The sequence below is a fragment of the Ostrinia nubilalis genome, chromosome 26 (assembly GCF_963855985.1).
Source record: "Ostrinia nubilalis chromosome 26, ilOstNubi1.1, whole genome shotgun sequence".
In the NCBI taxonomy this organism is placed as follows: Eukaryota; Metazoa; Arthropoda; class Insecta; order Lepidoptera; family Crambidae; genus Ostrinia; species Ostrinia nubilalis.
This window is the reverse complement of record NC_087113.1, coordinates 4,678,080-4,701,367: the sequence shown is the minus strand read 5'-3', so window position 1 is coordinate 4,701,367 and position 23,288 is coordinate 4,678,080. Positions and strand designations below refer to the sequence as shown.

The 23,288-nt window shown below is 39.4% G+C and overlaps 5 protein-coding genes across 8 annotated transcripts in view; 1 reads left to right on the top strand and 4 right to left on the bottom strand.

Annotated features, from left to right (window-relative positions):
• Nucleotides 1–3,270, bottom strand: part of LOC135084424 (heterogeneous nuclear ribonucleoprotein U-like protein 2) — a 32,270-nt gene extending 29,000 nt beyond the window's left edge. Inside the window, exons 1-3 of the mRNA XM_063979210.1 lie at nt 2,965–3,270; nt 1,690–1,826; nt 13–117 (exon numbers count right to left, since the gene is read on the bottom strand). Of these exons, the coding sequence (XP_063835280.1) occupies nt 13–117; nt 1,690–1,826; nt 2,965–3,094 (372 nt within the window). The 5' untranslated portion in view covers nt 3,095–3,270. The remainder of the gene's footprint in view (nt 1–12; nt 118–1,689; nt 1,827–2,964) is intronic.
• Nucleotides 3,271–3,734: 464 nt separating this feature from the next.
• LOC135084532 (dynein regulatory complex protein 8) lies at nt 3,735–15,650 on the top strand. 4 transcript variants are annotated; one of them, XR_010259878.1, is made up of 7 exons: nt 3,736–3,921; nt 4,002–4,115; nt 4,304–4,427; nt 4,784–4,910; nt 5,435–5,518; nt 14,799–14,971; nt 15,508–15,650. XR_010259878.1 is itself a non-coding variant. In XM_063979300.1 (7 exons), exons 1-6 carry the CDS (start codon nt 3,897–3,899, stop codon nt 14,913–14,915), a joined length of 591 nt encoding a protein of 196 aa, XP_063835370.1. In that variant the 5' UTR covers nt 3,736–3,896; the 3' UTR covers nt 14,916–14,935; nt 15,508–15,650. The 4 variants fall into 4 exon arrangements, 3 of the variants coding, with proteins under 3 accessions (XP_063835372.1, XP_063835370.1, XP_063835369.1); XM_063979300.1 differs by having other exon boundaries at nt 14,799–14,935; XM_063979299.1 differs by having other exon boundaries at nt 3,737–3,921; nt 14,799–14,918.
• Nucleotides 7,581–14,528, bottom strand: LOC135084602 (uncharacterized). The gene is made up of 8 exons (XM_063979373.1): nt 14,309–14,528; nt 13,728–13,823; nt 12,054–12,876; nt 11,448–11,521; nt 10,912–11,370; nt 10,383–10,592; nt 9,472–9,637; nt 7,581–8,728 (listed from the first exon to the last, which is right to left on the bottom strand). Exons 1-8 carry the CDS (start codon nt 14,375–14,377, stop codon nt 8,163–8,165), a joined length of 2,463 nt encoding a protein of 820 aa, XP_063835443.1. The 5' UTR covers nt 14,378–14,528; the 3' UTR covers nt 7,581–8,162.
• On the bottom strand, nt 15,647–20,388 carry LOC135084421 (mucin-2-like). The gene is made up of 8 exons (XM_063979207.1): nt 20,380–20,388; nt 20,244–20,327; nt 19,964–20,192; nt 19,692–19,771; nt 19,106–19,204; nt 18,685–18,744; nt 18,143–18,308; nt 15,647–17,143 (listed from the first exon to the last, which is right to left on the bottom strand). Exons 1-8 carry the CDS (start codon nt 20,386–20,388, stop codon nt 15,771–15,773), a joined length of 2,100 nt encoding a protein of 699 aa, XP_063835277.1. The 3' UTR covers nt 15,647–15,770.
• LOC135084533 (uncharacterized) lies at nt 19,831–23,288 on the bottom strand. Its single transcript, XM_063979303.1, has 3 exons — nt 22,961–23,288; nt 21,148–21,279; nt 19,831–20,658 (listed from the first exon to the last, which is right to left on the bottom strand). The coding sequence occupies exons 1-3, from the start codon at nt 22,971–22,973 to the stop codon at nt 20,438–20,440; spliced, it is 366 nt and encodes a 121-aa protein (XP_063835373.1). The 5' UTR covers nt 22,974–23,288; the 3' UTR covers nt 19,831–20,437.

Below are 23,288 nucleotides of genomic sequence, written 5' to 3'. Positions count from 1 at the left end.
TTGTAAACTTACCTCTTTTGCTGGAGCAGGGGTGGGAGGGGCGGGTTCGGGAGAGGGCTTTCGCGCCTCCTCGGCCTTCGGCTCTTCGGCTATAGGTTCCGGAGTCTCTTTTTGTTGCTACAATAGGAAACAGCCGTAAGTTGACTGCAGGTCGTGGTGTCGTAAGTCAGCGACGAGTGACGCGACGCGTTACGCTCGACGCTGACTTAGGACACTGCTTGAGCATTGGCAGTATGACTAATGGATGATCGTTTTTGTTATTGATATTGAATGAAACCTTTTTTTTATATACAACACTGTTTTCTTAGTTTTATTTGTACCGATTAAATAAAAAATAGAGTCTAGTAGAAAAAAAAATGAACTTCACGTTTGATTGGACGTTAAAATTCTTAGTTCTTGGGCAATTTTAATAAATCACACTGCTTTGTAATTAACTTTGAAAATAATAGATATACTTACTTTGGTCGGTGTGGCCGCAGCCAGCCGAGTCAACGAGGACCTTCTTCTAGTCATCCTAGCTGCAGGCAGGACTAGGGATATTCCGATACTAGTAAATACGAGTAGGTACTCGATACTTTTGATTCGATACCAAGTATTTATTGTATCGAATCAATTTTGCGATACATAATCGGTATCGAAACAAAAATACTTGGTATCGAATCGAATCAGCAAAACAACCGAAAACAATAAAAAAACCGAGAACGCGTCATACAGAACTGAGAGAGCAAAAACAGTGAACTAATCAGCTTCAATCGGTTACCGAGTTACCGGTATTCGTCGCGTGGCGGCGTGAGTGACGCGTTGTCTCGCGCTGGGCCAGCCGAATTCGTCCGACTTCAGCCGAGCCCGAGCCGAAAGCGAGAGAAGGAGACACCCGCACCCGCCCGCAAATCATCTCGCCATTCCGCCATTGTGAAAGTGTTAAGTGATTGTTTACAAGTAACAAAACAAAATAAAAGTTCCAAAAAGTATCGATATCAGTAACTATCGATACTTTAGGAGTACTTATTTAAGTAGTATCGAAAAAAGATTTGAGTATTATCGAAATGAGTAGGTATCGATACTTAGGTGGTATCGGAACATCCCTAGGCAGGACTGCATCCGGCTCGTCAACATTTTCAGGCGTCTCCTAATGATGCCAAGATGGATACAACTATCTTTCGAAAGATTCATTTTGTATTTTTGTGATGGAGATGATTACGAATGGAATGGTAAATCATTTGTATTTATCAAAACGGGATAAGGATAAAAAAAAATAATGAGATGGATGGGTTGTGGGATGATATGCTTTATTTTAAACACGGAAAATACGATAACGAACGGCCTTGCAACGCCAACTAGTGAGCAAAGTCATGATATTATGTTGAAAAGGTAACGGGAAAGGGTTAGGATAAATAATAAATGAGATCTTTCGAAAAATTATCAAAAACAAAAAATAAACAAAGCAATGAACTAAAATATAATTTAAAAAAAAGATGCTGGTATAAAAGAACATGAAATGTATTTGCATGCAAAAAATAATTTTGATGAAAAAAAAAAAGAATATCACAATCTGGTGACTAGACTGTGGTACTCAGGTGATAATTGAATCTTTCGAAAAACACAACCAAGTACCTTTTGAAAACATCACCTTGTGTCCAGCGTTGAAATCTCGGGATCTCTGTTAGTACATGAAATCTAAACACGTACCTTGATTGGAGTGGCTGGTGCCACTCGGGATGAAGAGGCTCTCCGCGTGGTCCGGGAAGCAGGCCCGGGCCTGCGTGGAGTGGCTGGTTCGTCTGCATCCTCAGTAGATGTATCCAGAATCGATGTATCTGGGATAGCTGTAAATATTAAAGGTGTCTTTCAGTTGGGTGTATTTTTTTTTTCACATTTTCTTAGTCTAATACGATATCATAAGGATCAAAATTATCATTTGGACCTGCTAAGGTAAAAGTATTCCAGATTCCCACACAAAGATATTACAATACAATTTAAATATTTATAAGGAAAGCAACTGCAGGACTGAATATACAGGGTGTTTGGTGGAAAGTTAGACAAACTTCTTGGGTGTACCTATAGGTTATGATCACTTTGAGAATACAAATTCACCCATTAAACCCCAAGTCAGCTACTTTTTTTTATTGGTATTTTTGTTTTTATTTTTTTCCAAAATTTGACCTGAAAAGTGCTTCAATTTTTTTTCTCGCGTGTTTTCTACCGAATTTATTATTTAGTATTAATCTCGAATATGTTTTTGGTCTAATTATTAGACCAAATCAAACATCAAAAACTCAAAATGACCTTACTTGTACACCACGAAGTTTGTCTAACCTTCTACCAAACACCCTGTATGATGTAAATTTTTTATTTATTTTGGTGTTTGAAAGATTTGAGCTTTCAAATAATAGAAACAATGGTGAAAGAATTTACTTTGTAGCATAAAAACTTTGAGATATCATTCTTTGATTTTTACATTAACTTCCCAAAAACAAAATACTATTTATTGTTTAAACACAGTGTTTGGTTGATGGTAATGTGACAATAAGAAGGTAAATCAATAAATTATAAATTTCACATACCTACTGAAGAGCTGACCGAGCAATCAGACAAGTATAAATCTGAGTAAATTCATAGTTGCATAATTATTACCATTACCTACAGTCTGTCAATAAGTAGGTACTTAATTTAATTTTAGTGGACTTCATGGTGCTTGCTTGTTCAATTAAATTCTCATTAAATCCATCCTACTGATGATAACGTTTGTTTGTTATGATGCTAAACGGAACACCAACCATGGAAAGTTTTTATAGCACTTTACCGTTGGCATATTATTATATGACATCACAGCCAAAATTGCTAATGATAACATCGTTAGTGGAAATACCACGTGTATTTGTATAGAATTTTGTGTTTGTCCTGGGATACAACATTTGTATGAAATGATAGTAACTATTACCTAATGTTTATCATACTAAATACCTTTTCCACTCTTTGCTTCAAGTGCTTTCTTCAATCTTTCGACCAAAGCCGGCTTGTTACCCTTCGTATCCAACCCGAGAGCGCCAAGCTCCGACCTGAGGTCCACTACTTTCATTTTAGCAGGATCCATGTTGTTGATCGGTTACGACCCACTACACTAATCTCTATTGTTTGAACAAATAATTAACTCTATTACGTGAAATCAACCATAACTCGCGAAATACGAAAAATATGCGTCTAGCTCGACCTGAGAAAGCGCCAAATCAAACCAATATGGCGGCTGCCCAATGCAAAGATGGCCGACAGTCGGTTGCGGGACCATAGACAAACTCCAAATTTAAGAATGAACGTGGCTAAAAATAGAACTAAGCATTTTGAGATATGTCTTGAGAACGATGTATACGGACAGCACCCTCGCTAAAATTCCGAATTAACTTGGTCAATCAATTTCGATTCGAAGTTCTAGCCCGCACACCGAAGTATGGGCGACTCACGCGAGGAGGGAGGAGAAAATAACCGAGATGATGTTCACACCATTACGTTTGGCCGATTTTCCGCATAGTGTACTTGCGCCATAAAAGTATCTACAGCGCTATATCGTGTCGTGTACATAATTTCAAAAGTAGGATTTGGTTGATAACTTATTTTGAAATAGCCACTCTCGAACAATTAACTTTTATGATTTTTGAGGATGATTAATTTAGTCCTATTCAGACTCATGTCTGATTATCCCTAAAACCCTTTTGGAACGGTCTGAAAACTGGGAATGAAATATCAATGCCTATAGTTACCAAACTTAAATATTTCTGACTGTTGCTATGGCTATTATTTTGATTAATTTTGACTTTCCAACGTTATGTTTAGACTAGAACTTATTTTTATCCTTTTTGTAAATTAAATACTCAAATCCCACTCAATTATTACTGACGAAAATGGCTCGTAAGGAAGAACCTAAAAGTACGAGTTAAAATCTTTAAGTAATATTACTTACCTAACTTTTTATCATAATAATAACTCACCATTAAATAATTTTGTAGTTCAACCTAATAATGATTTGGAGAAGAAAATTATGGAGGCTTTCGAAGTGTTTGACCACTCTGGGAAACAAGTGGTTGACGTTAGAGAAATTGGTACCATTCTGCGGTCTTTAGGTAATTGATAGAGTACCTCTATTCTTATAGGTGAAGCATCTAGATTAAAGTGATTTCTTCCTTCACGTCCCACTGCACACTGGTCGCAATCGTATCGTAGGCACTAAGTACTAACCACTACCACAAGTAACAATGCTAAACCTACCTACGTTTTATGTGCTTTTTACCCGCACAGTAATGTTTTTCAGGGTGTTGTCCAACTGAAGCGGAAATACAAGAGGTGATATTAGCAACCGAGAATAAAGAAGCGACGGGCAACGTTCCGCTAAGTAACTTCCTGCCGTACATGTGTAAAGTTATGTTAGAACACAGGTTTGTAAATTAAAAATGCTACCTTCTGTACCACATAAAAAAATCTTTTTACATAAACTAAATTCCATTTCTGGTTTTGGGCGGGGATTCCCACGTGCTGTCACTTCCGGTCACGTGGATGGTCCGATGGGCGCGGTGGTTAAATACCTACTTTGTGAGTCCCACGTTCGATTTCGAAAATAAGTCCGTCTTTTGGCACACCTGCATTAGCTACTTCATGGGTTCCACATTTAATTCTGCCTGTCTTGGCGCCTCACTGTAATAACTTAAATTTTACCTATCTAATTTATGAACAATCATATTAGGAGGTACTAGAAATAGCATGAATTTTTTTAGCTCAACATTTTTGGTTTTAGATTCTACCCAGCCAGTGCGGAGATGCTTTTGGCGGCTTTCCGTTACTTTGACAAGGAGGAGCGCGGGTATCTCACTAAAGAGAGGTTCGCGCAGCTTATGCTTGAAGAAGGCGAACCATTTACGCAGGTAGGCAGAAAAAGGCTACGGCACGTTACCATAGACCTTGTAGTATCTTAGCAGTTGTACCTAATAAGTAAGTTATTTTGCATCAAAAGATGTATAGCCTTAAGTACTGTCGGTTTATTCCACTTTGTTCACCTGGGTGTCACCTAGGAAATTAATTCACCCAGCTGAACAGATGCTACTTTTTTCATTGATCATAATAAAAAATCAATATTATCTTTATTTGTATAGACTAATGATGAAATTAGTACTTACAAATCGTCAAATGCTCTTAAGGAACCTATACATGTCTCATTCTTTTTTTGCCCTACCAGCGCTTCGAGACAAACATTTGGCAAGTGCTGAGAAGAAGCGCCGCAACAAACTCAGTCACAGTGGTGACTGAGTTTGTTGCGGCGATCAAGTGGACTTATATCACCTAAAATCTATTTTGTTCACCCAGGTGAACAACAACAACAATATACCGTGCTGTCGACTACTTGTTTGCCTGCCTCGCCGCTGTTCTCCTAATAAGTAATTTATTGCAGGAAGAATACGATGAGATGATGCAGACCGCCCTGGATCCCGTGACTAACACCATCACCTACGAGTACTATATCAATCAGCTCATGGTGCGTATTTTCAATAAATTACAATATTGTCTTATTTAAGTCACTTGTAGATTACGTTTGCGATAGTATTTAAAGTTATGTGCATGTGGATTGAGTGATCCTTGCTTCAATCTTTACAAAAATCGAGGAAGTTTTACTTAAAATATGTTAAAACATTGCGATGAAGTTTAAAAATTTGTTAAACTTAAGATAAAAATGTTATGGCCAATAAATAGGAGCACTCATACCGCACGCTTTAAGAAAACGTCAACATGTTTATTTCAGAAAATAAAGCCTTTCCACTTCTTTTTATAGTATAGAAAAATTGTTAAGAATATGTTAAAACTATTAACAAATTCAGAAATTCCTGGCACGTCCCGTTCCAAAGTTATGACGATTATTTAGGATCACTCACACCGCACACGGGCCGTACGAGTGCTCTTCAAAATAATGACTTTTTATTAATAAATACGTTTTATTTCTGTTGGGAAATGTGTGCAAACTGACGAGCGAATTTGTTAAAGAATAAGTGTGACAAAACTTAAAAGCTGAAGGAAGAAATTAACCTTTATTCTTTCCTCCAATATGCCGTGTGAGTGATCCTTACTTTTACCTCTATCTGCTCATATGTAGTTCGTAGGCAGACTGAGATAGTATCTAAAATTGTTAATTGTTTTTAACAATTATTTGGCATATATTTTGCTTTTATTAAGGTCATAATTTAAGAAATATCAGGCTTAGATGATTCCTAAAGGAAAATGTTGATTAGGGTACATATGATTTTTTATTTTGTGAGACTGTTCCGATTCGTCGTCGATGGTTGGACTATAAAATACGATAAAATAATATTATTAAATCTCACATGTAAATGAATAAAACAAATTTCATGTTAGACTTTCATGACTTTTTATGTTTTTGATGTAATTTTCTTTATGTCATGCTATATGGCATGATAAACAATGTAGAAAGGCTGCATATAAAATTAAGGATGTAGGTTTATAAGTACAGGTTACACACGGCAGGCATCTAGAAATGTATAGATTTCGATGTGCTCTTTACGAATTTCAACTTTGCGACCTCCTATTGTCTCCGCGGGCGCCACCAAATTGAAAAAATGCTGCTAGTAGCAGATTTTTTCAAATAATTCCTTTAGGATTATTTTTGATAAAACGTCCTTAGGAAAACTTCTGATGAATCGAAACAGTCTCTCAAAATAAAAAATCGTACGTACCCTAATCAACATTTTCCTTTAGGAATCATCTAAGCCTGATATTTCTTAAATTATGACCTTAATAAAAGCAAAATATATGCCAAATAATTGTTAAAAACAATTAACAATTTTAGATACTATCTCAGTCTGCCTACGAACTACATATGAGCAGATAGAGGTAAAAGTAAGGATCACTCACACGGCATATTGGAGGAAAGAATAAAGGTTAATTTCTTCCTTCAGCTTTTAAGTTTTGTCACACTTATTCTTTAACAAATTCGCTCGTCAGTTTGCACACATTTCCCAACAGAAATAAAACGTATTTATTAATAAAAAGTCATTATTTTGAAGAGCACTCGTACGGCCCGTGTGCGGTGTGAGTGATCCTAAATAATCGTCATAACTTTGGAACGGGACGTGCAAGGAATTTCTGAATTTGTTAATAGTTTTAACATATTCTTAACAATTTTTCTATACTATAAAAAGAAGTGGAAAGGCTTTATTTTCTGAAATAAACATGTTGACGTTTTCTTAAAGCGTGCGGTATGAGTGCTCCTATTTATTGGCCATAACATTTTTATCTTAGGTTTAACAAATTTTTAAACTTCATCGCAATGTTTTAACATATTTTAAGTAAAACTTCCTCGATTTTTGTTAAGATTGAAGCAAGGATCACTCAATCCACATGCACATTTTAAAGTTTACTGACTGAATTATTGACTGATATATCAAATAAACGAAAATAAGCCAGTTTTATCATTATCCAACTGCACTAGAAGGAGAATGAAATGTAAGAATTAAAGATTACAAAACTATTGAGTTCGTTTGATAAAAAGTAGTGGGAATAATTTTTGTAGTAGATAAAAAGACAAGTTCATGTAAAGTTAACTTTAATGTATTCCATTTTGTCAACTTATCAATCATTAATTTATTACATAATCCTGAAATAATACTAAAACTTACTACTATTATACTAGTAGGTACTACATTTGTGTAGAACGAAAAAAAACAATTATTATTAAAATTTTAACTTTATGGATCATAAAATCACAATAGCTGAGCTAATCTTAAGTCAAAACTTATAATCAAATTGAAAATAAACCCATGTTTTATTCAAGTAGATAATAAAATCACTAACATTTAATACTAATTTCATTTATGAGAATGTATTTTATACTTGATAGTGATACGCAGGGATCGGCAACTACTTGAGATGGAAGAGTCAAAAGTGAGTGACAATAATCAAAATTTGTTCTTACATTTGACGACTTCTATGTTCGAGTTGGTGGTAACCGGTTTTCATGGTGTCATCTCTGAGGATTATTGAACTTTATGGGTTTTGTAAATACGAATAGAACGGAAAACGTAACTTTACATTGAAAGTATCGCTTGAGCCGCATGTTGCCGACCCCTGGTTACAATATCTATTTTAAAAGTTAATTTCTTGGCAGTTGTTTAGTTTGGTGCAAGTTTGCTGGCACGCCTAGTCCTTATCGAGCTGGGCGTGGAGTTGGCGAGGCGAGACGAGGCTCGCGTGGGCGTGGCCCTGCCAGTCTCCTTGGCTTCTGCCTTCAACGCCTCCACTTTATCTTTGGCTTCTTCTTTCTCGACTTGCTCTGTTTCATCGGGTTTCACTTCTACCACTTCTGCGTCTTCATCGTCTATGACTTCTGCCACTTCTGCGTCTTCTGTAACTTCTTCCACTTCATCGTCTTCTGCCACTTCTTCCCCCTCTGCCATTTCTGCGTCTTCCGTTTTCTCATTTTCATCGCCGTTAGCGTCCGTCCCATTGACGGCCGCTTCACTCTCGCCTTCATCCAACGCCTCACTTTGAGGTTCTACCGCCGATTCTGTTCCCGGGTCATTGGAGTCAATGCCCTCCTCTTCTTTCCTGATAGACGATAGCAAGTCGGTAATCTGCTCATCCAGGTCTGAACTGATGACCTTTTCTGACTCCGAGCTATTCAATGACTCGTTTTTGTTGTTTCTTTCATTGGCTGTGATGATTAGCTTGGAGTTTCCTGGAAGGAATTGATAGATGATTAGTGATTACATACATTGTTATCCAAAAATATACGATTGATGGTACCATCCGTCTGGATTCGTGATTCGCGCACCGGACTACATTGTCAACTATAAGTCAAGCGCTTAAACCTTTACCTGGTAGTGGCAGAATTGTTGCCAACATATTTTGAACCTTATTGAGAAAACATAAGGTTCAAAACTAATGAAAAATATTTTTCTCTATACCAGTTAACCCTTTAACTCAGTGCCTGAGGTATGGGCGCGGCGTGGGCCGGTATCTTTAAGACGTTAAACGTCAGCGAGACTTGAATTTTACATTGAAGTTTATATGGTAGGCATTTTTTTGCGATTTGTGCTTTATTTCCCCCACTAAAGTTAATGTAGGTACTAATAAAAAATGGTCTATAGTCTGAGGTGGAATTGTGTAAAGCAATCGTTATCATTTGACAGTTCATAACGTAAGATAAAGTCAGTTAAACAAAGCGTTTGACAGAATAATCGTACGTTATGAACTGTTACGGAGCACGTAGAATTTTGTCCATTGACCCCAAGCTACCCTTCCTTATCGCTCGCGCGTAATTATATTGCTGTCGCGACTGTGCGACGGGCGCCCGCAGTGAGTGTGCGAGCGCAACAGCAACATAATTACGCGCAAGCGATAAGGATGGGTAGCTTGGGGTCATTGGACAAAATTCTACGTGCTCAGAGACCGGGCTTTAGTAATATCTTGTGCACTTACCAACAACGGTTTCCTTGACAGCAACGATCTTGTCGAAACCCTCCTTGTTGTCGAAAGCGACAAACAACAGATCTATCTTCCTGTGCTTCTTCACGGAGCTCGGATTGAACTCGTCCAGGAAACTGCGCATCATCTTGCGGGTAGGCAGCGTCGGCTGGCCAGTTATCTGAAACATCATCAGGTCATTAAGGCTGGGTTGCACCATCTTACTTTAACTTTGACAAATGTAAAAAATCTGTCAAACTCCATACAAAAAACACTGGTTATCGTTATAGTTATGGTCAAAATTAGGTGTTAGGTTAGGTTAGGTATCACTTAACAGGAATTTTGTTTTCATAGGGGTCACATAAAATTAGGGACTGATGGTGAAAACGGGCAGTAGTCTCTAATTTACCAGAGAGAAGTAAAAGATTTGACCAAAGGTTAGGGAGAAGCCACACGGTGCGTTCCGGCGCCGCACCGCAGGCACACCGCACTTCGATTGAGCGAGACGGATCCGTATTGCGGCGCCGCATACCAAATATGTACAGTGATGCGGCAAAATGTTTGCGGTGCGAATAAAAACCCAACCATAGAAGCCCAAGTTTTTCCCAAGGGAAAGATAAACCTTTATCGGACCCGCAACGAAATTAATCAATAAAACTTACGAGTTCAACAAAGTTAAGGTTCAGACTTTAGTCGAAGCAGTTGAGTAAGCCTAGGCGCAGACCACCAACTTTTAGTTGGCCGATAGTTGGGTCAGGAGTCGGGCTGTTGATCATTATGTAGATGTATGAATGTGCGCACATTACACCGATTTGGTATCGGCCGATTCCGTCCGTCTGGCCGCTGCCTTTTTCATCAGATATCAGTCCATAGAGCAGATCCCGCACAAAGTTTACCTTTTATGTATATCGAAAATTTAAACTCACCTTAACCAAGTAAGCGAATTTAGACCCCAACTTTTTTGAGTAATCGGAAACGTCAGTTTCCTTCTCGGTCGCGCTCAAGTCGATGGTGGAGTTCAAACTGGACGCTTGCTCAACCCTGTTCTCAATATTCAAACGCTCTTGAGTCTTCTCAAATATTGCCGTTTTAGTGACTCGGTATAAGGAGTTGGCATTCAATAACTTCAACATTAGCTGTAAGAAAAGAGGAGTCACTGTAAATAATGAGTTTCAGCTGCATGCAGAACAAAGCTTAATACTATACTTAGTTTCAATTCAATATAAATATTGAGGCATTATACCTTCATTCAGTCAACTTATCAAAAAAACGCCAAAGTTTATACGAAGAGGCCCGTGACGTCAAGCAGTGCTTAAAAGTGTAGCATTTAGTGACTTCACTCGGAACTTTAACCTCGTAATTACTTGTTTGATAAATAATATAATTGACGGGCTAAGTTTTTTTTAGGAAAGTAGCCTAAAACGTAAAGTAGAATGAAATAAGTGCAATACTTACTGGTTTATATTTCGGCAGAATCATAGTCAATTTGTGTTTAAGCAATACCCCGATGAGATCATCAATTTTCTTCCAGTCGGGTTTTCGTTGCCCGGTAGCTTCTGTTTTCTTATCCTTATCTTCGGCAGGCTTGTCACTGTTCTCTGCAGGTTTGTCACTTTCGGCAGGCGTTTCTTCAGTTTTAACAGCCGCTGGTGTACTATCGACAGTTGTTTGAGCATCATCAGTAGTATTTGCCGATTCTTCCTTATCTTTTTCAACCGTATTTTCAACAGCCTCGCCATTTTCGCCCTTATTGTCATCGTCACCTTTATCCGCATTTTCAGACCCTTCAGTGGAATCTTTTTTGTCCTTTTCAGTAGCTGAGACATCTTTAGTGAGGTCTGCGGCTTCTTTGATAATTTGATTGCAAATCTCTTTAGTTTCTTCTGCATCCAGCTCTTCGTATAATCCTTGAAGCTGCAATATAGTATTTAATTTTAGCATACATAATACAATTTAAAAAAAAAAGGAAGAAATAAAATCAATCCTATTACCTTGCTGAAGACCTCATCGAGGGTAACTGCAATTAGTTTGTTCATGTTAGTCTTCATGTACATAAATGCACTCCCTGTAAATATTAAGGATGAATGAATTCATGTAAGGATTCGAAAAATTAACTTTCTAAAAAAACTTCAAGGTTCTGTTATTTCAATCCAGTATAGGTGTCATATTGTTGCCACAGTGGGGACGAAAAGATGAAAGTTTCTTGTGCACTGAGGCAAGAAACCACATACTTTAACCTAACAACTTTAAATAACAACAATGTTATTTAAAACATCGATGAAATAATGCTCTAAGAAACCGTACCTTCATCAAGAACAGCACTCCTTCAAAAGATTGAACACTAAATGTATCGCTTTCGAAGGAACGCTCGAAATTGGAAGGTGCGATGTCAGGGTTGCCAGATCTTAAAAATCGGGAAGCCGGATTGGTCGGCCAGTTTAACCGAACATTAGGCTGAAAAGATCCGTAAGATCTCTAGACTCATTATGATATTTGATAAGCAAGGCCGGTCACCGTCCAGTTCGGACAGTTCAAAAGGCCAAACCACGCCCGGCTCTACTCCGACTGGCAACCCCACGTAGTGTCGGCATAACTACCTGCGCTGTCTAGTTCTATGGCCAGTTTCTTCGGCGGAACATTGTTCTGTTCGTCCAGCGCGATCTGGATGATCTCAACGTCGGTGCCGGGCGGGAAGGCGCGGCGGTAATGGCCCACGATGGAGTCCACTTTGCCCACGGCCTTGCCCAGCATGACGGAGCGCAGGCGCTCGCGGATGGCCTGCTTCATCTTGCGCGCCAGCACCTGCGACTGGAAGGTCACGTGCTCGGCGGCGCCGTACTTCGTCTTGATCTCTTTCACGATCTGCCCCAGCGCCAGCTCCAGGCGGCCCGCCATCTGCTGCGACGGCACCACGTCGGCGCGCAGGACCAACTCAGAGCCCGACAAACTCTCATCCTTCGCGGCCATCTTGACAGCCGGAGTCGGAACGGCGGCTTTGCCCTGCGCCGGTTTCGGCTTGGTGACCTTGGTCGGTCTAAAATCTCGCTGCGGCGGTTTCCCGCCCTTGGGGGAGTTGTTGAATCTCTGACTGGGGAAATTGGGCTTCGAAGCCCCGAAGTTTTTGGGCTTGGTGTCCCACGGCTGCCGCGAGGGCTGCTGGTTGAAATGGGAGAACGACCCCGAGTTGTTCCCGCCAAACTTTTTCTTGGACCCGCCCTGGGGTCCAGAGAAACGTTTGGCGGTCACGTTGGATTGGGATGCCCACACGGGCGGCCGCTTGCCCAGCAGACCGGAGGAGCCGCCGCCGATACCGAACTGCCCAGGCTCATTGTAATAGGGAGAGAAACCCGAGTCGCTGTTAAACGGTTGGTGTTGCCCTTGGAACAACTGATGAGGCTGATTGCCAAATTCGAACGGACTCTGAAAAGTAATAATACATAACAAAGTTAAGTAACGTTGTTAACAGACATGGCAATTTTAAATGGAAATCAATATTGATGCAACTATGTAGATGCGTCGGCAGACTCACATTTCAAATTGCCTTGTTGTGTTACTAAGATATTCTGTTCTCAAAAATGCATGAATTTTTTTACCTTTATTGGTATAAGTATTCTGCAATTTCATAAACAAGGTGGAGGTTCTCTAGAACACCCTATACTTGTTTTAGTCAGAACAGAATATCACAGTAGGAACACTTAAGAAAAAAAATTGCTACTTTTGAATCTTAGCACAGTAGAATGCCTCATGCTCATGTATTGGTATTGAAAAAAGCATACTTACATAATAAAAATATATTAAGATGAAAATTTTGAAACCATATAATTACACAAAAAATATAGTACAGGTTACGAAGTATACAGGAATTTCACTTTTAGAGTTCCATAGTCCTGACAAGGAACCTAAGTTTTGTCATAAGTGTCTGTCTCTAAGTTAAAATGAGTGAAAATTAGTTTTAACTAGGAAAAACGCATTCTTCCAAAATGATTCAGTTAAAACTATTTCATTTAATTTTTTAACCACACACATAGCAACGTAAGCACATGTTTCATGTATCTTCCTTTTTGTTATTATAAGTTACTAGCGACCCTCCCCTGCTTCGCACAGGTACAATGTATTATATTTAAAAACCTTCCTCTTGAATCACTCTAGCTATTAAAATAAACCGCATCAAAATCCGTTGTGCAGTTTTAAAGATCTATGCATACATAGGGACAGACAGCGGAGAGCGACTTTGTTTTATACTAGTAGTGAAGGTAACCATACAAACTTACCGGCCGGTTGAATGCCTTTTTCTTGGTGAGCATTTGCTGCTGCTGCTCAATCATCTCGCGCTTTCGCTTCAGCAACTCCAGCTCCAAGTCCAAATCCTAATAAATATACTCTAGTTGTACAGGCAGGAAACCTCCAATGATCATACCACACAATGTTTTGAAGGTTAACAATTTTCTACAAAATAATTTGACGAATTTGAGAAGACTTTTGTGCTCAACATCGATTTTTACTCTTGAGTGTATGATTTTGAGCTACAGATTATTGAAATGGCGATAATTTTTTGGATTCAGACCCTTGTCCTGAGTCTGAGCCCTGAGGCATGGTGTTTTGGAATAAGTATTATTACTATACACAGACATTCTGTAATGTTTCACATTTTCTACACTACAGCAAATAAATTACATTGACCTAACGGGTTTTTCGGATGTCATCAGACGTGGTATTTTCGCTTACAATGCACACTTCCCTTGTTCACGATTTTAGAACTATGTATATATAATATTTAACTGTATTCATATTGAAGTAAATCATTTACAGTTACAAGGTTTTCCATGAAAAGAATCAATAAAATTCCTCTTACTTGAAGTTGAAGGTGCTCGGTCATCAGTGGCCCACCATGTCCTCCTCGGGGAGCATTATTACGTCTCATTTTCACAAATTCAAAGGTAACTCGAAAAGACAAGAAGCCGAGCTGGAAACTATGACTATTTCCAAAAGAATAATGTTTTTTTAATAAAATTTACAAGCAGTTTTCACGAATTTTACGAAGGTCGGCGATTCATTCAAGTGACAGGCGACAGGAAATTACCACAGACTAAAAAGAGTCAGAGTGCTATGCACAGAAACAGATTAAAAAGAGTCACACAGATTGAACGTTTTATCGATTACACAGAGATTCGATTCTAAATATTATAGGATTCTAGACTTCTATCAACTATACAAATTTCTCTATGACTATACATGAATCACCATTTAGATTTGTGACATCAGAACTGACCTACCCTCAATCCTGCCTTTCCTGTACCATCTGCTCATACAATTTTCCCAAACCCTTCTTTCCTATCCTACAGGTTGCTCCAAGAGATGTGTATGACCTCGCCGATTTCTTAGAAGCGGAAAGAAAGAGAATAGAAGCTGCCGCGCCTAAGAAACGCCGTGCCTCCGACCTTTTGAGAATGCAAAACTGACAAGTGCGGCTTTATACAGGGTATCCCAGAATGGGTGAATTCAACTGATAGGGGAGGTAGCTCTACTAATACTATCCCAAAAAAATATGAAAAAAAATAAAATAAAGCGCATAAGGAAACGAAAAAAAAATATATGAAAAAGTGAAAATAAATCAGCTTTGCCTAAGTATCTGGCTATAATTGCTGCGTTTGGTGTTTATTTGTACTTTTTTCTTACTAATATTGATCGCTTCGTTTATCTGTAAACAAACTTTTGAAAATAATGACTAGATTTCGAGTTTAGAGCACTTTATTTAAAAAAAAAACGGACCTCAAAAATTTTTTTTTCATATTTTTTTGGGATAGTACATTAGTAGAGCTACCTCCCCTATCAGTTTGATTCACCCATTCTGGGACACCCTGTATAATAACTCCACATCCACTGTGTTCCTTTCCCTTTCCTTGTTAACGTAACAGTAGTTGATAGATAAATAAGTTATTATTATCGTAGGTTGTTAATTGATAAGAATTTAAGCAAACTAACTTTCAGTACCTAAATAAGGTCTGATATTTTAGCTACATTTGTCTAATTTAAAGTATTTTATATTTTCAGGTAGAGGATGAAATCGTGGAAACTGCGGAGCCACCGAAATGAATGTTTGAAACGGCACAATACTAAAAAAACACCACTCAACACTCTATTTAGATTAAAATTTAATGTATTGCAATGAACTCAAAATAAATACTCAACACTGAGTCAATCATTTATTATTTAACTTAGAATAATCATTACAAATTACATTTGTGATACCTTACATTTAGGACTTTAAATAATAACTAAATATTTCGATACAGCAGTGTATCTGTAACTTATTTCTAATCTACGTCAGATCCGCTGCATTCGTCCAGGACAATGCCTTCAGATATAAGAGCTAGAATGTCGTGGTCATCTAATTCTTCAAAGTCATCTTTTTCAATTGCTTTTTTGGTAGCCTTTTTGTTAGGGAAAGTCATTCTTTTAGCGGGTGGTCTTTTAGGTGTGACCACTTTTTTGGTTACTTTAGTATTCGATGGAGTTGCTGCTTTCGCAACGGGTTTAGATAAGGTTTTAACGTTAGTTGTATTCTTAGTTTGTGCTGTAGCTTTCACTGTGTTCTGAGTTTTGGCAGCAACTGTAGCATTAGTCTTGGGAACTTCATCCTTATTACTAGTCTGAGCTTTATTTGCAACTGGAGTTTTGGCTTGTGCAACTGTGGGCTTATCTGGTGCAACTTTAGGTGATGGCGTTTCAACTTTAGGCGTCGGAGTTTCAATTTTTGCTTTAGGCGCTTCAACTTTAGCTACCGGTGCAGCAACTTTAGCCGCCGGTGTTGCAACTTTAGCCGCCGGTGTGGCAACTTTAGCCGCCGGTGTTGCAACTTTAGCCGCCGGTGTTGTAACTTTAGCCGCCGGTGTTGCAACTTTAGCCGCCGGTGTTGTAACTTTAGTCGCCGGTGTTGTAACTTTAGCCGCCGGTGCATCTTTAGCCGCCGGTGTTGTAACTTTGGCCGCCGGTGTTGTAACTTTAGCCGCCGGTGTTGTAACTTTAGCCGCCGGTATTGTAACTTTAGTCGCCGGTGTTGCAACTTTAGCCGTCGGTTTAGGTGTTGTTGCAACTTTAGGCGCTGCTGCTAGTTTAGTGGCTTCAGTTACTGGAGTAGTTTGTGCTTTGGTAACGGGATTAGGCTTTGGAGTTTCAGTTTTAGGTGTTTCAGCCTTAGTTTCTGTTTTAACTGCAGTTGTTACTTTAGTTTGTGGAGTTGCAACTTTAGTTTCCGTTTTAGGTGTAGTTGTAACTTTGGTTTGAGGAGTTGCGGGTTTAGATGCAGGCGTTTCTAATTTAGGCTTGGCAGGTTCAACTTTAGGCTTAGTGTCTACATTTGGAGCAGATGTCTGCACTTTCGGTTTAAGATTTTCAACTTTGGGTTTCGTCGGTTGAGCGCTAGTTGCTGCGGTTGTTTTGGCTTCAGTTTTAACTTCAACTTTCGGAGGTATTGTTGCAGCCGATTTGTTGACAGCTGGTTGCGCTGTAAGTTTTTCTTTTGTGACATTATCTTTAGGCGAATTTGTTGCATCATCTTTGGTATTATCCGACGAATCTTTGCTTCTCAAAGTCGTAGCCCTCTTGTTCTCTGGATTGTATATGGTTTTGATTTTTTTGGGACATTGCGAGAATCTGTAGAACGGAGTGATCGTGATTTTGGCAGCGCCTGAGGAACAAAACAATAATTGAATAATTTAGTTATAGCATTAACATACGGCAAAGTAAAATTAAATGAGGAACGTGTACTTGGAATACGGCCACCAGTCAAACCTAGCAGAAAATTTTGCCCCCGCTGTGAATCGAACCCGGGACTTCTGCGTCTGAGACAGGTAATCTTATTACAACTAGTCGACACAAGCGGTATAGTTCGTGCATTGTCGACCAGTATTTCCTAAGCCCTACTTAAATGTACGGGCGATAGTACATCAAGGTACACACTGTGGCATCTTATTTCGTTTTAATAGGGATGATTTAGAAATAACAATGTATAGTCTGATGTACTATTCTACAGTTAGCGTCAAATAGTTCGTGTAGTTCGTGACACCACAGAATAATAATAAGTACTACGTACAGAAGTTTTACTTCGCGAAGGTATTTAAAAAAATGTATGCTCAATGTTATTAACAATATGGTGTAATTTAGCCTGTCTCAAGAGTCAAGCACCATTTTGTTGACAACCGTCAGTAATCGGCACTGCGCCGAAGCTATAGGGCTGACTTCGGTAAAATGATGTGACGTGAGGTGCCAAACTGCGGAAAATGGCGGAGGAAATACATTATTTAGCATGAATTATCATGAATAATATTAACTACTTATTTGGTGTCTTGAGGCAACTTAAAAAAGTACATTCTGTGTTTTTATTATTATTTAGGCAGTTAAATACTGCACAGTATTTAAGTACACCATTTTCTTTATTTTCTTCTATCATACACAAGAATACGCGTGCGTGAGTCAATGTTCGCTCGTATGTGAGGCCTTGTCGAATAGTATCCTGTAGGTGACCATCGTGCGTGTTTTGTTTTCGATGTAAACTCGCGGAGATGAACAGGCCTGGTGACACCCATAGTAGCCAATAAGTTTGCAACTCTTAGTTACAATTAGAATATTTATTAATTAGATTATTCTTATATAGTTACTATTTGATACCGACTTTACTATGACTTACCGCAATGAATACTCTTGGCAGTGCATAGCGCGTCAAAATCAGCAATGCCCTTGACCTGCGCGGCGAACGTGTTAACGACCCCCGCCAACCGTTTGAACGCCACGAAGTTATATCGCTTCAGGAAACTGCTTAAGTACTTTCTGTCCGGCTTCGTCGTGAAATGCACCTGGAGAAACAGTATGCATCATAAAAAAATTGAAGTAAATTAGGTACGTCCCGCGGGTGTCGTAAGAGGCGATTTAGAGACTACACATCAAACTGAGAACGGGCAGCAGCGCTCTCTAAAAAACATCAATCTTTGAAACTGCGATCTCCAACCCGCCTGCCAAGCGTGGGGATTATGGCATAACCCTCCACTATGGTGGAGGAGGCTCATAGTCCAGCAGTGGACTGTTGATGATGATGATGATGATGAGGTACGTGTAGGAAAGGAGAGGTCTATGGTGGTCTCCAAGGGCCATTGGGTATACAATTCCCATTTTCAAGTCGCAAAAATAGGATAGGTCTATGTAATTGCAGATATTTTTATGTAGATTATTTACCTTGACATTGAGAGGATTGAAGACGTTTACCAGTCTCTTTGTCACGTTCAAACCGATTACCTGAAAGTTATATAAAATTGTATTATAAAGCCCGGTCTCTCTGCACGTAGGATTTTGTCTAATGACCCCAAGCTACCCATCCTTATCGCTCGCGCGTAATTATGTTGCTTTTGCGCTCGCACACTCACTGCGGGCGCCCGTCGCACAGTCGCGACAGCAATATAAGACTATACTTAATTTAATTCTGATAAAGACGATAGCGTGGGAGAAAGATATTAATTAATGTGAAAAGTATGAGAATTTAATCTTAGATGTTTATAATAACTACTTAATATAGTTATTTTATAGTATACGCGTTGTTATAAAACATTTATTACTTTACTAGAAATATTTCTTCAAGTCTATGTTCACCACGACTTACTTTTTTGAGCTCATCACCGGCGTCGTTCTTCCACCGCTCCACTACTTCTTTTTCGGCTTCGTCGGCTGTGTCCGCACTCTCTGGCAACACTTGATTCATCTAAATAATAAAAAAACGTTATTGATAAGTATATTACCCATTACTTTTTAAATTCACAATTTCAGTCAAAGGAGTTGGACAAAGGCATGTCACGATAGCCGATGTGTCGGACTGGCTGACTCGACGACATTCAAGGAACGCGGGTTTACCACGAGGAGCTAACGGAACTTTTAGTAATTTGTGTAATACAAATAAAAGGCCTCTCAAAATATTTCAACTACGACCGGTTCTACGCTCCCCGCATTTAGGTGCTTTTCGGGACCATTACCCGGTCGTCCGTCCACCGAGTAAAAATCGTAATATTTCGGAAGCATTTTCGATCGTGAGACGTGATAGTTTTCCAAATGAACTAGTGTGTATTCTGTTGTCCCATTTGATTCATGCGTACCGCCGCTCCTTTGCAGTGCAGTTCTATGAGAGGTTTACGTAGCTATTAGCTGGCTAGAGCTCGGTGATGATGATGATGATGATGTGCTGGTGATGTTACCGTGAACATGAGGTGCGCCAGCTCGGCCTTGAGCGCGCGGTAGGAGCGCGGCCCGATCTCGTACAGTCCCTCCGCGTTGGCTGGCGAGAGCGGGTGATGATGATGATGATGATGATGATGATGGTGATGTTACCGTGAACATGAGGTGCTCCAGCTCGGCCTTGAGCGCGCGGTAGGAGCGCGGCCCGATCTCGTACAGTCCTTCCGAGTTGGCTGGCTAGAGCGGGTGATGATGATGATGATGATGATGATGATGATGATGGTGATGTTACCGTGAACATGAGGTGCTCCAGCTCGGCCTTGAGCGCGCGGTAGGAGCGCGGCCCGATCTCGTACAGTCCTTCCGCGTTGGCTGGCGAGAGCGGGTGATGATGATGATGATGATGATGATGATGATGATGATGATGGTGATGTTACCGTGAACATGAGGTGCTCCAGCTCGGCCTTGAGCGCGCGGTAGGAGCGCGGCCCGATCTCGTACAGTCCCTCCGAGTTGGCTGGCTAGAGCGGGTGATGATGATGATGATGATGGTGATGTGCTGGTGATGTTACCGTGAACATGAGGTGCTCCAGCTCGGCCTTGAGCGCGCGGTAGGAGCGCGGCCCGATCTCGTACAGTCCCTCCGCGTTGGCTGGCTAGAGCGGGTGATGATGATGATGATGATGATGATGATGATGGTGATGTTACCGTGAACATGAGGTGCTCCAGCTCGGCCTTGAGCGCGCGGTAGGAGCGCGGCCCGATCTCATACAGTCCTTCCGAGTTGGCTGGCTAGAGCGGGTGGTGATGATGATGATGATGATGATGATGGTGATGTTACCGTGAACATGAGGTGCTCCAGCTCGGCCTTGAGCGCGCGGTAGGAGCGCGGCCCGATCTCGTACAGTCCTTCCGCGTTGACGACCGCGTGCGGCGCTAATGCGGCCGCTGATTGCGAGCTGGTTAGAGGTTTCTTGATCGGCGGTGCTGGGGGAAAATAAAAACGTATTCATGCATGAATAAGAGCTCTTATCTGTCTCATTAGGCGCACACCATAGCGGCGTCGGTACAACGAATTTTTTGAGAAACTTTATGGCCCTAACGAGCTACCTAATAGCTATTTTTTTAGTCGAGTTGCTGGTAACAAATTGGTTGCGCAACCAAGCTGATATTAGGTGAGATACACTCCATAACTGTATACATTTTCTGGTGGCGCGAACTGTGTAGCTATCACGGGGTTCTAGTGAGATAGGGCCCTAAAACTTATTAAGAATAAAGAACGTCTATAGGCAGAGCTTATGAAGAAAGTTTTATTTAAGACGAATGAGATGGCAGTAAACAGCAAAATTAAATCAAATATTAGTTCGAGCTTTATGTATGTTTGTACTTGGACTGGTTTCGTACTTTTTTTTTAAAACCTGTATTTCATTAGATGTGTGACATCAGAACGTATTAAAAAGTATATAACAAAATTACCTCTAGGTTTCAAGTCGTTTCTAGCGACAGAGGTCCTGGGCACGGGCTTCATCCTGATACTCCTCTCGGCTTCGGTCATCTCCCTTTGAAGAGGTTTCTCTCTCTCGTAGCTGGATTTCCTTGGCCTTGATCCTGATGCAGACAATTTTATTTGGTTACTGCTAGTTTCAGTAAGGGAGCATTATTATGTCGCGTAAGTTCTAACATCGCGGAAGCGATTTTTTGTGTCGATGTTATTAGATAATGGAAATTAGAATTGTTTAGGCTAATAAGAAACAACACTCTCATTTACTACATAATATTGAGAACTTACGAGACTATAAATGATAGTTTGAAATGTAAATCTAGATATAATTTCATTAATTATACATACTATAATATACCTTACACTTTCATATATCATGTATCTGTCAACAAAACACAAACATTCAAACAAAATAAATTGTCCTAGATAATTAGCACTTAGGAGAGCAAGTAAACTATGACTTTTGTACTCATAAGCCTAGTTGAAAAGATGATTGTAAATGTTTACATAATGTCGATGATATAAACAAACTTTCCTTAACTATTTATTACTGCTGCAGTCGCTGAAATTTGGTCAAAGAAAGACGTCCAAGATTATAAAATCATATTCAAATATCACACAGTAACAAAAAGAATAAAAAATTCAAAAATCAAAATTTCTTTATTTTCTTATAAGTAAGTATAATAAAATCATGAATTGGAGATTATCCCCCATTAAAAAGAAAAAACAAAGTTGACTCTTCAGAATTAACCAACCCAACTCCTGGAATGAGTGAGGACTTTTTCATTGAGCACGAATGTGACCAAAATAAAAAACAATGTAAGTTTAGGAACTCTAGACTTGAAGAGGTTTTACGAGGAAAGAAACAGGAGACATAATAGCGCTCCTTTGGGAAGGCCTACGTCTAATTGCAAATAGCTGTATGATGAGGATTCCTAGATAGGCCTAACTTTCGTCAACGCTGCAAATGCTATGGAATAAAACGACAATAATATGAAAATCATGGCATAACTAATTAATCATGACATAACATATCCATCCAGTTTACTGAATGCGTGTCCTCCGTCACTGCTGGAATAAATCCTGTGGTGATTCCGGACATCTGGCATATTTTGGGATTTCAACTTACGACTGCACATATTGTAAAGGTTTTCACTTTTCCAGACTGCTTTCCAAATATACCTGTTGAAAGATCTGCTGTTTAGGACGACTGATAGAATCAAAAGCTAAACAAAAAATGTTGCTTTGATGTCAGTATAAAAGCTAATGAATTTTGTCGTAGTTACGTGGAATTTAATTAGATGTAATTATGATGAAGAGTGTACCAAAGAATATACCAAGTCCTGTAGATGCAGAAACCATATCCCAATTTGAAAATATGGAAAGAGCACTTTCGAAAACAAGTCTGAAAATAAGCTTGTGTTATAAATAACTTCCCAAACGAAGAACGCATTGCATTCGCTGAATTCTATAACATCACCTAGGCTAGAAGGTATACTGCTAGCCGCATGTCCATAAAATTATATAGGCACATGTATTGATAACACGCACTCACATGATGACAAATATTAATCCACAACTAAAGACTGCAACAGTGAAGTAATCACTTATTTTGAAGAATGTTTGTAGAGCTCGTCGCCCTAAAATGAATTAAATTCCACGTTCACCTTGCTCACCTTCTCCCGGAGAATAAAATTGATATACGGACCATCGACGTTTCCCAAAATATTCTTTACCTGAAAGCCACCCCTGTAATGTAATCAATAAGTGCGGAATCCGTGTGCTTACCTGACCATACCATCCTGGTCCTCCCTCCAGATTCCGAAAGAAGAGAGTCACCAGTTCTTAACGTCGACCACAAAATTCAACGATTCCTTCAATTCCATTCTCTTCTGATTTATTGGAAGTTTTGCAGGAACTGTGTTCATTATCAACACGACTCCTGAGCTGTAAACCTCACATTGCAAGTTTTATAAATGTCACATACAGCCATGAAATGTATCTAAGCAAACAATAAAAGCATACTTCATTGATCCTCACCTTATTAGGTCGAACATTATTTACTAAATCTTATGTAAATAATAGAAAAACTTATACATTTGAAACCTTTTAATAT

Excerpts from the sequence above, each read along its gene's own strand:
- LOC135084533 (XM_063979303.1), bottom strand. Across the intron at positions 20,659-21,147 it reads AAACGACTTGAAACCTAGAG|CACCGCCGATCAAGAAACCT; the intron begins GTAATTTTGTTA and ends ATTTTCCCCCAG.
- LOC135084602 (XM_063979373.1), bottom strand. The coding sequence starts at position 14,377 with ATGAGACGTAATAATGCTCCCCGAGGAGGACATGGTGGGCCACTGATG. Across the intron at positions 12,877-13,727 it reads AAAAGGCATTCAACCGGCCG|AGTCCGTTCGAATTTGGCAA; the intron begins GTAAGTTTGTAT and ends ATTACTTTTCAG. Across the intron at positions 11,371-11,447 it reads TCGATGAGGTCTTCAGCAAG|CTTCAAGGATTATACGAAGA; the intron begins GTAATAGGATTG and ends ACTATATTGCAG.
- LOC135084532 (XM_063979300.1), top strand. The coding sequence starts at position 3,897 with ATGGCTCGTAAGGAAGAACCTAAAA. Across the intron at positions 4,911-5,434 it reads AAGGCGAACCATTTACGCAG|GAAGAATACGATGAGATGAT; the intron begins GTAGGCAGAAAA and ends AATTTATTGCAG. Across the intron at positions 5,519-14,798 it reads ACTATATCAATCAGCTCATG|GTTGCTCCAAGAGATGTGTA; the intron begins GTGCGTATTTTC and ends CCTATCCTACAG.
- LOC135084421 (XM_063979207.1), bottom strand. Across the intron at positions 20,193-20,243 it reads TGGAGCACCTCATGTTCACG|CCAGCCAACTCGGAGGGACT; the intron begins GTAACATCACCA and ends CACCCGCTCTAG. Across the intron at positions 17,144-18,142 it reads TGCCAAGAGTATTCATTGCG|GCGCTGCCAAAATCACGATC; the intron begins GTAAGTCATAGT and ends TTTGTTCCTCAG.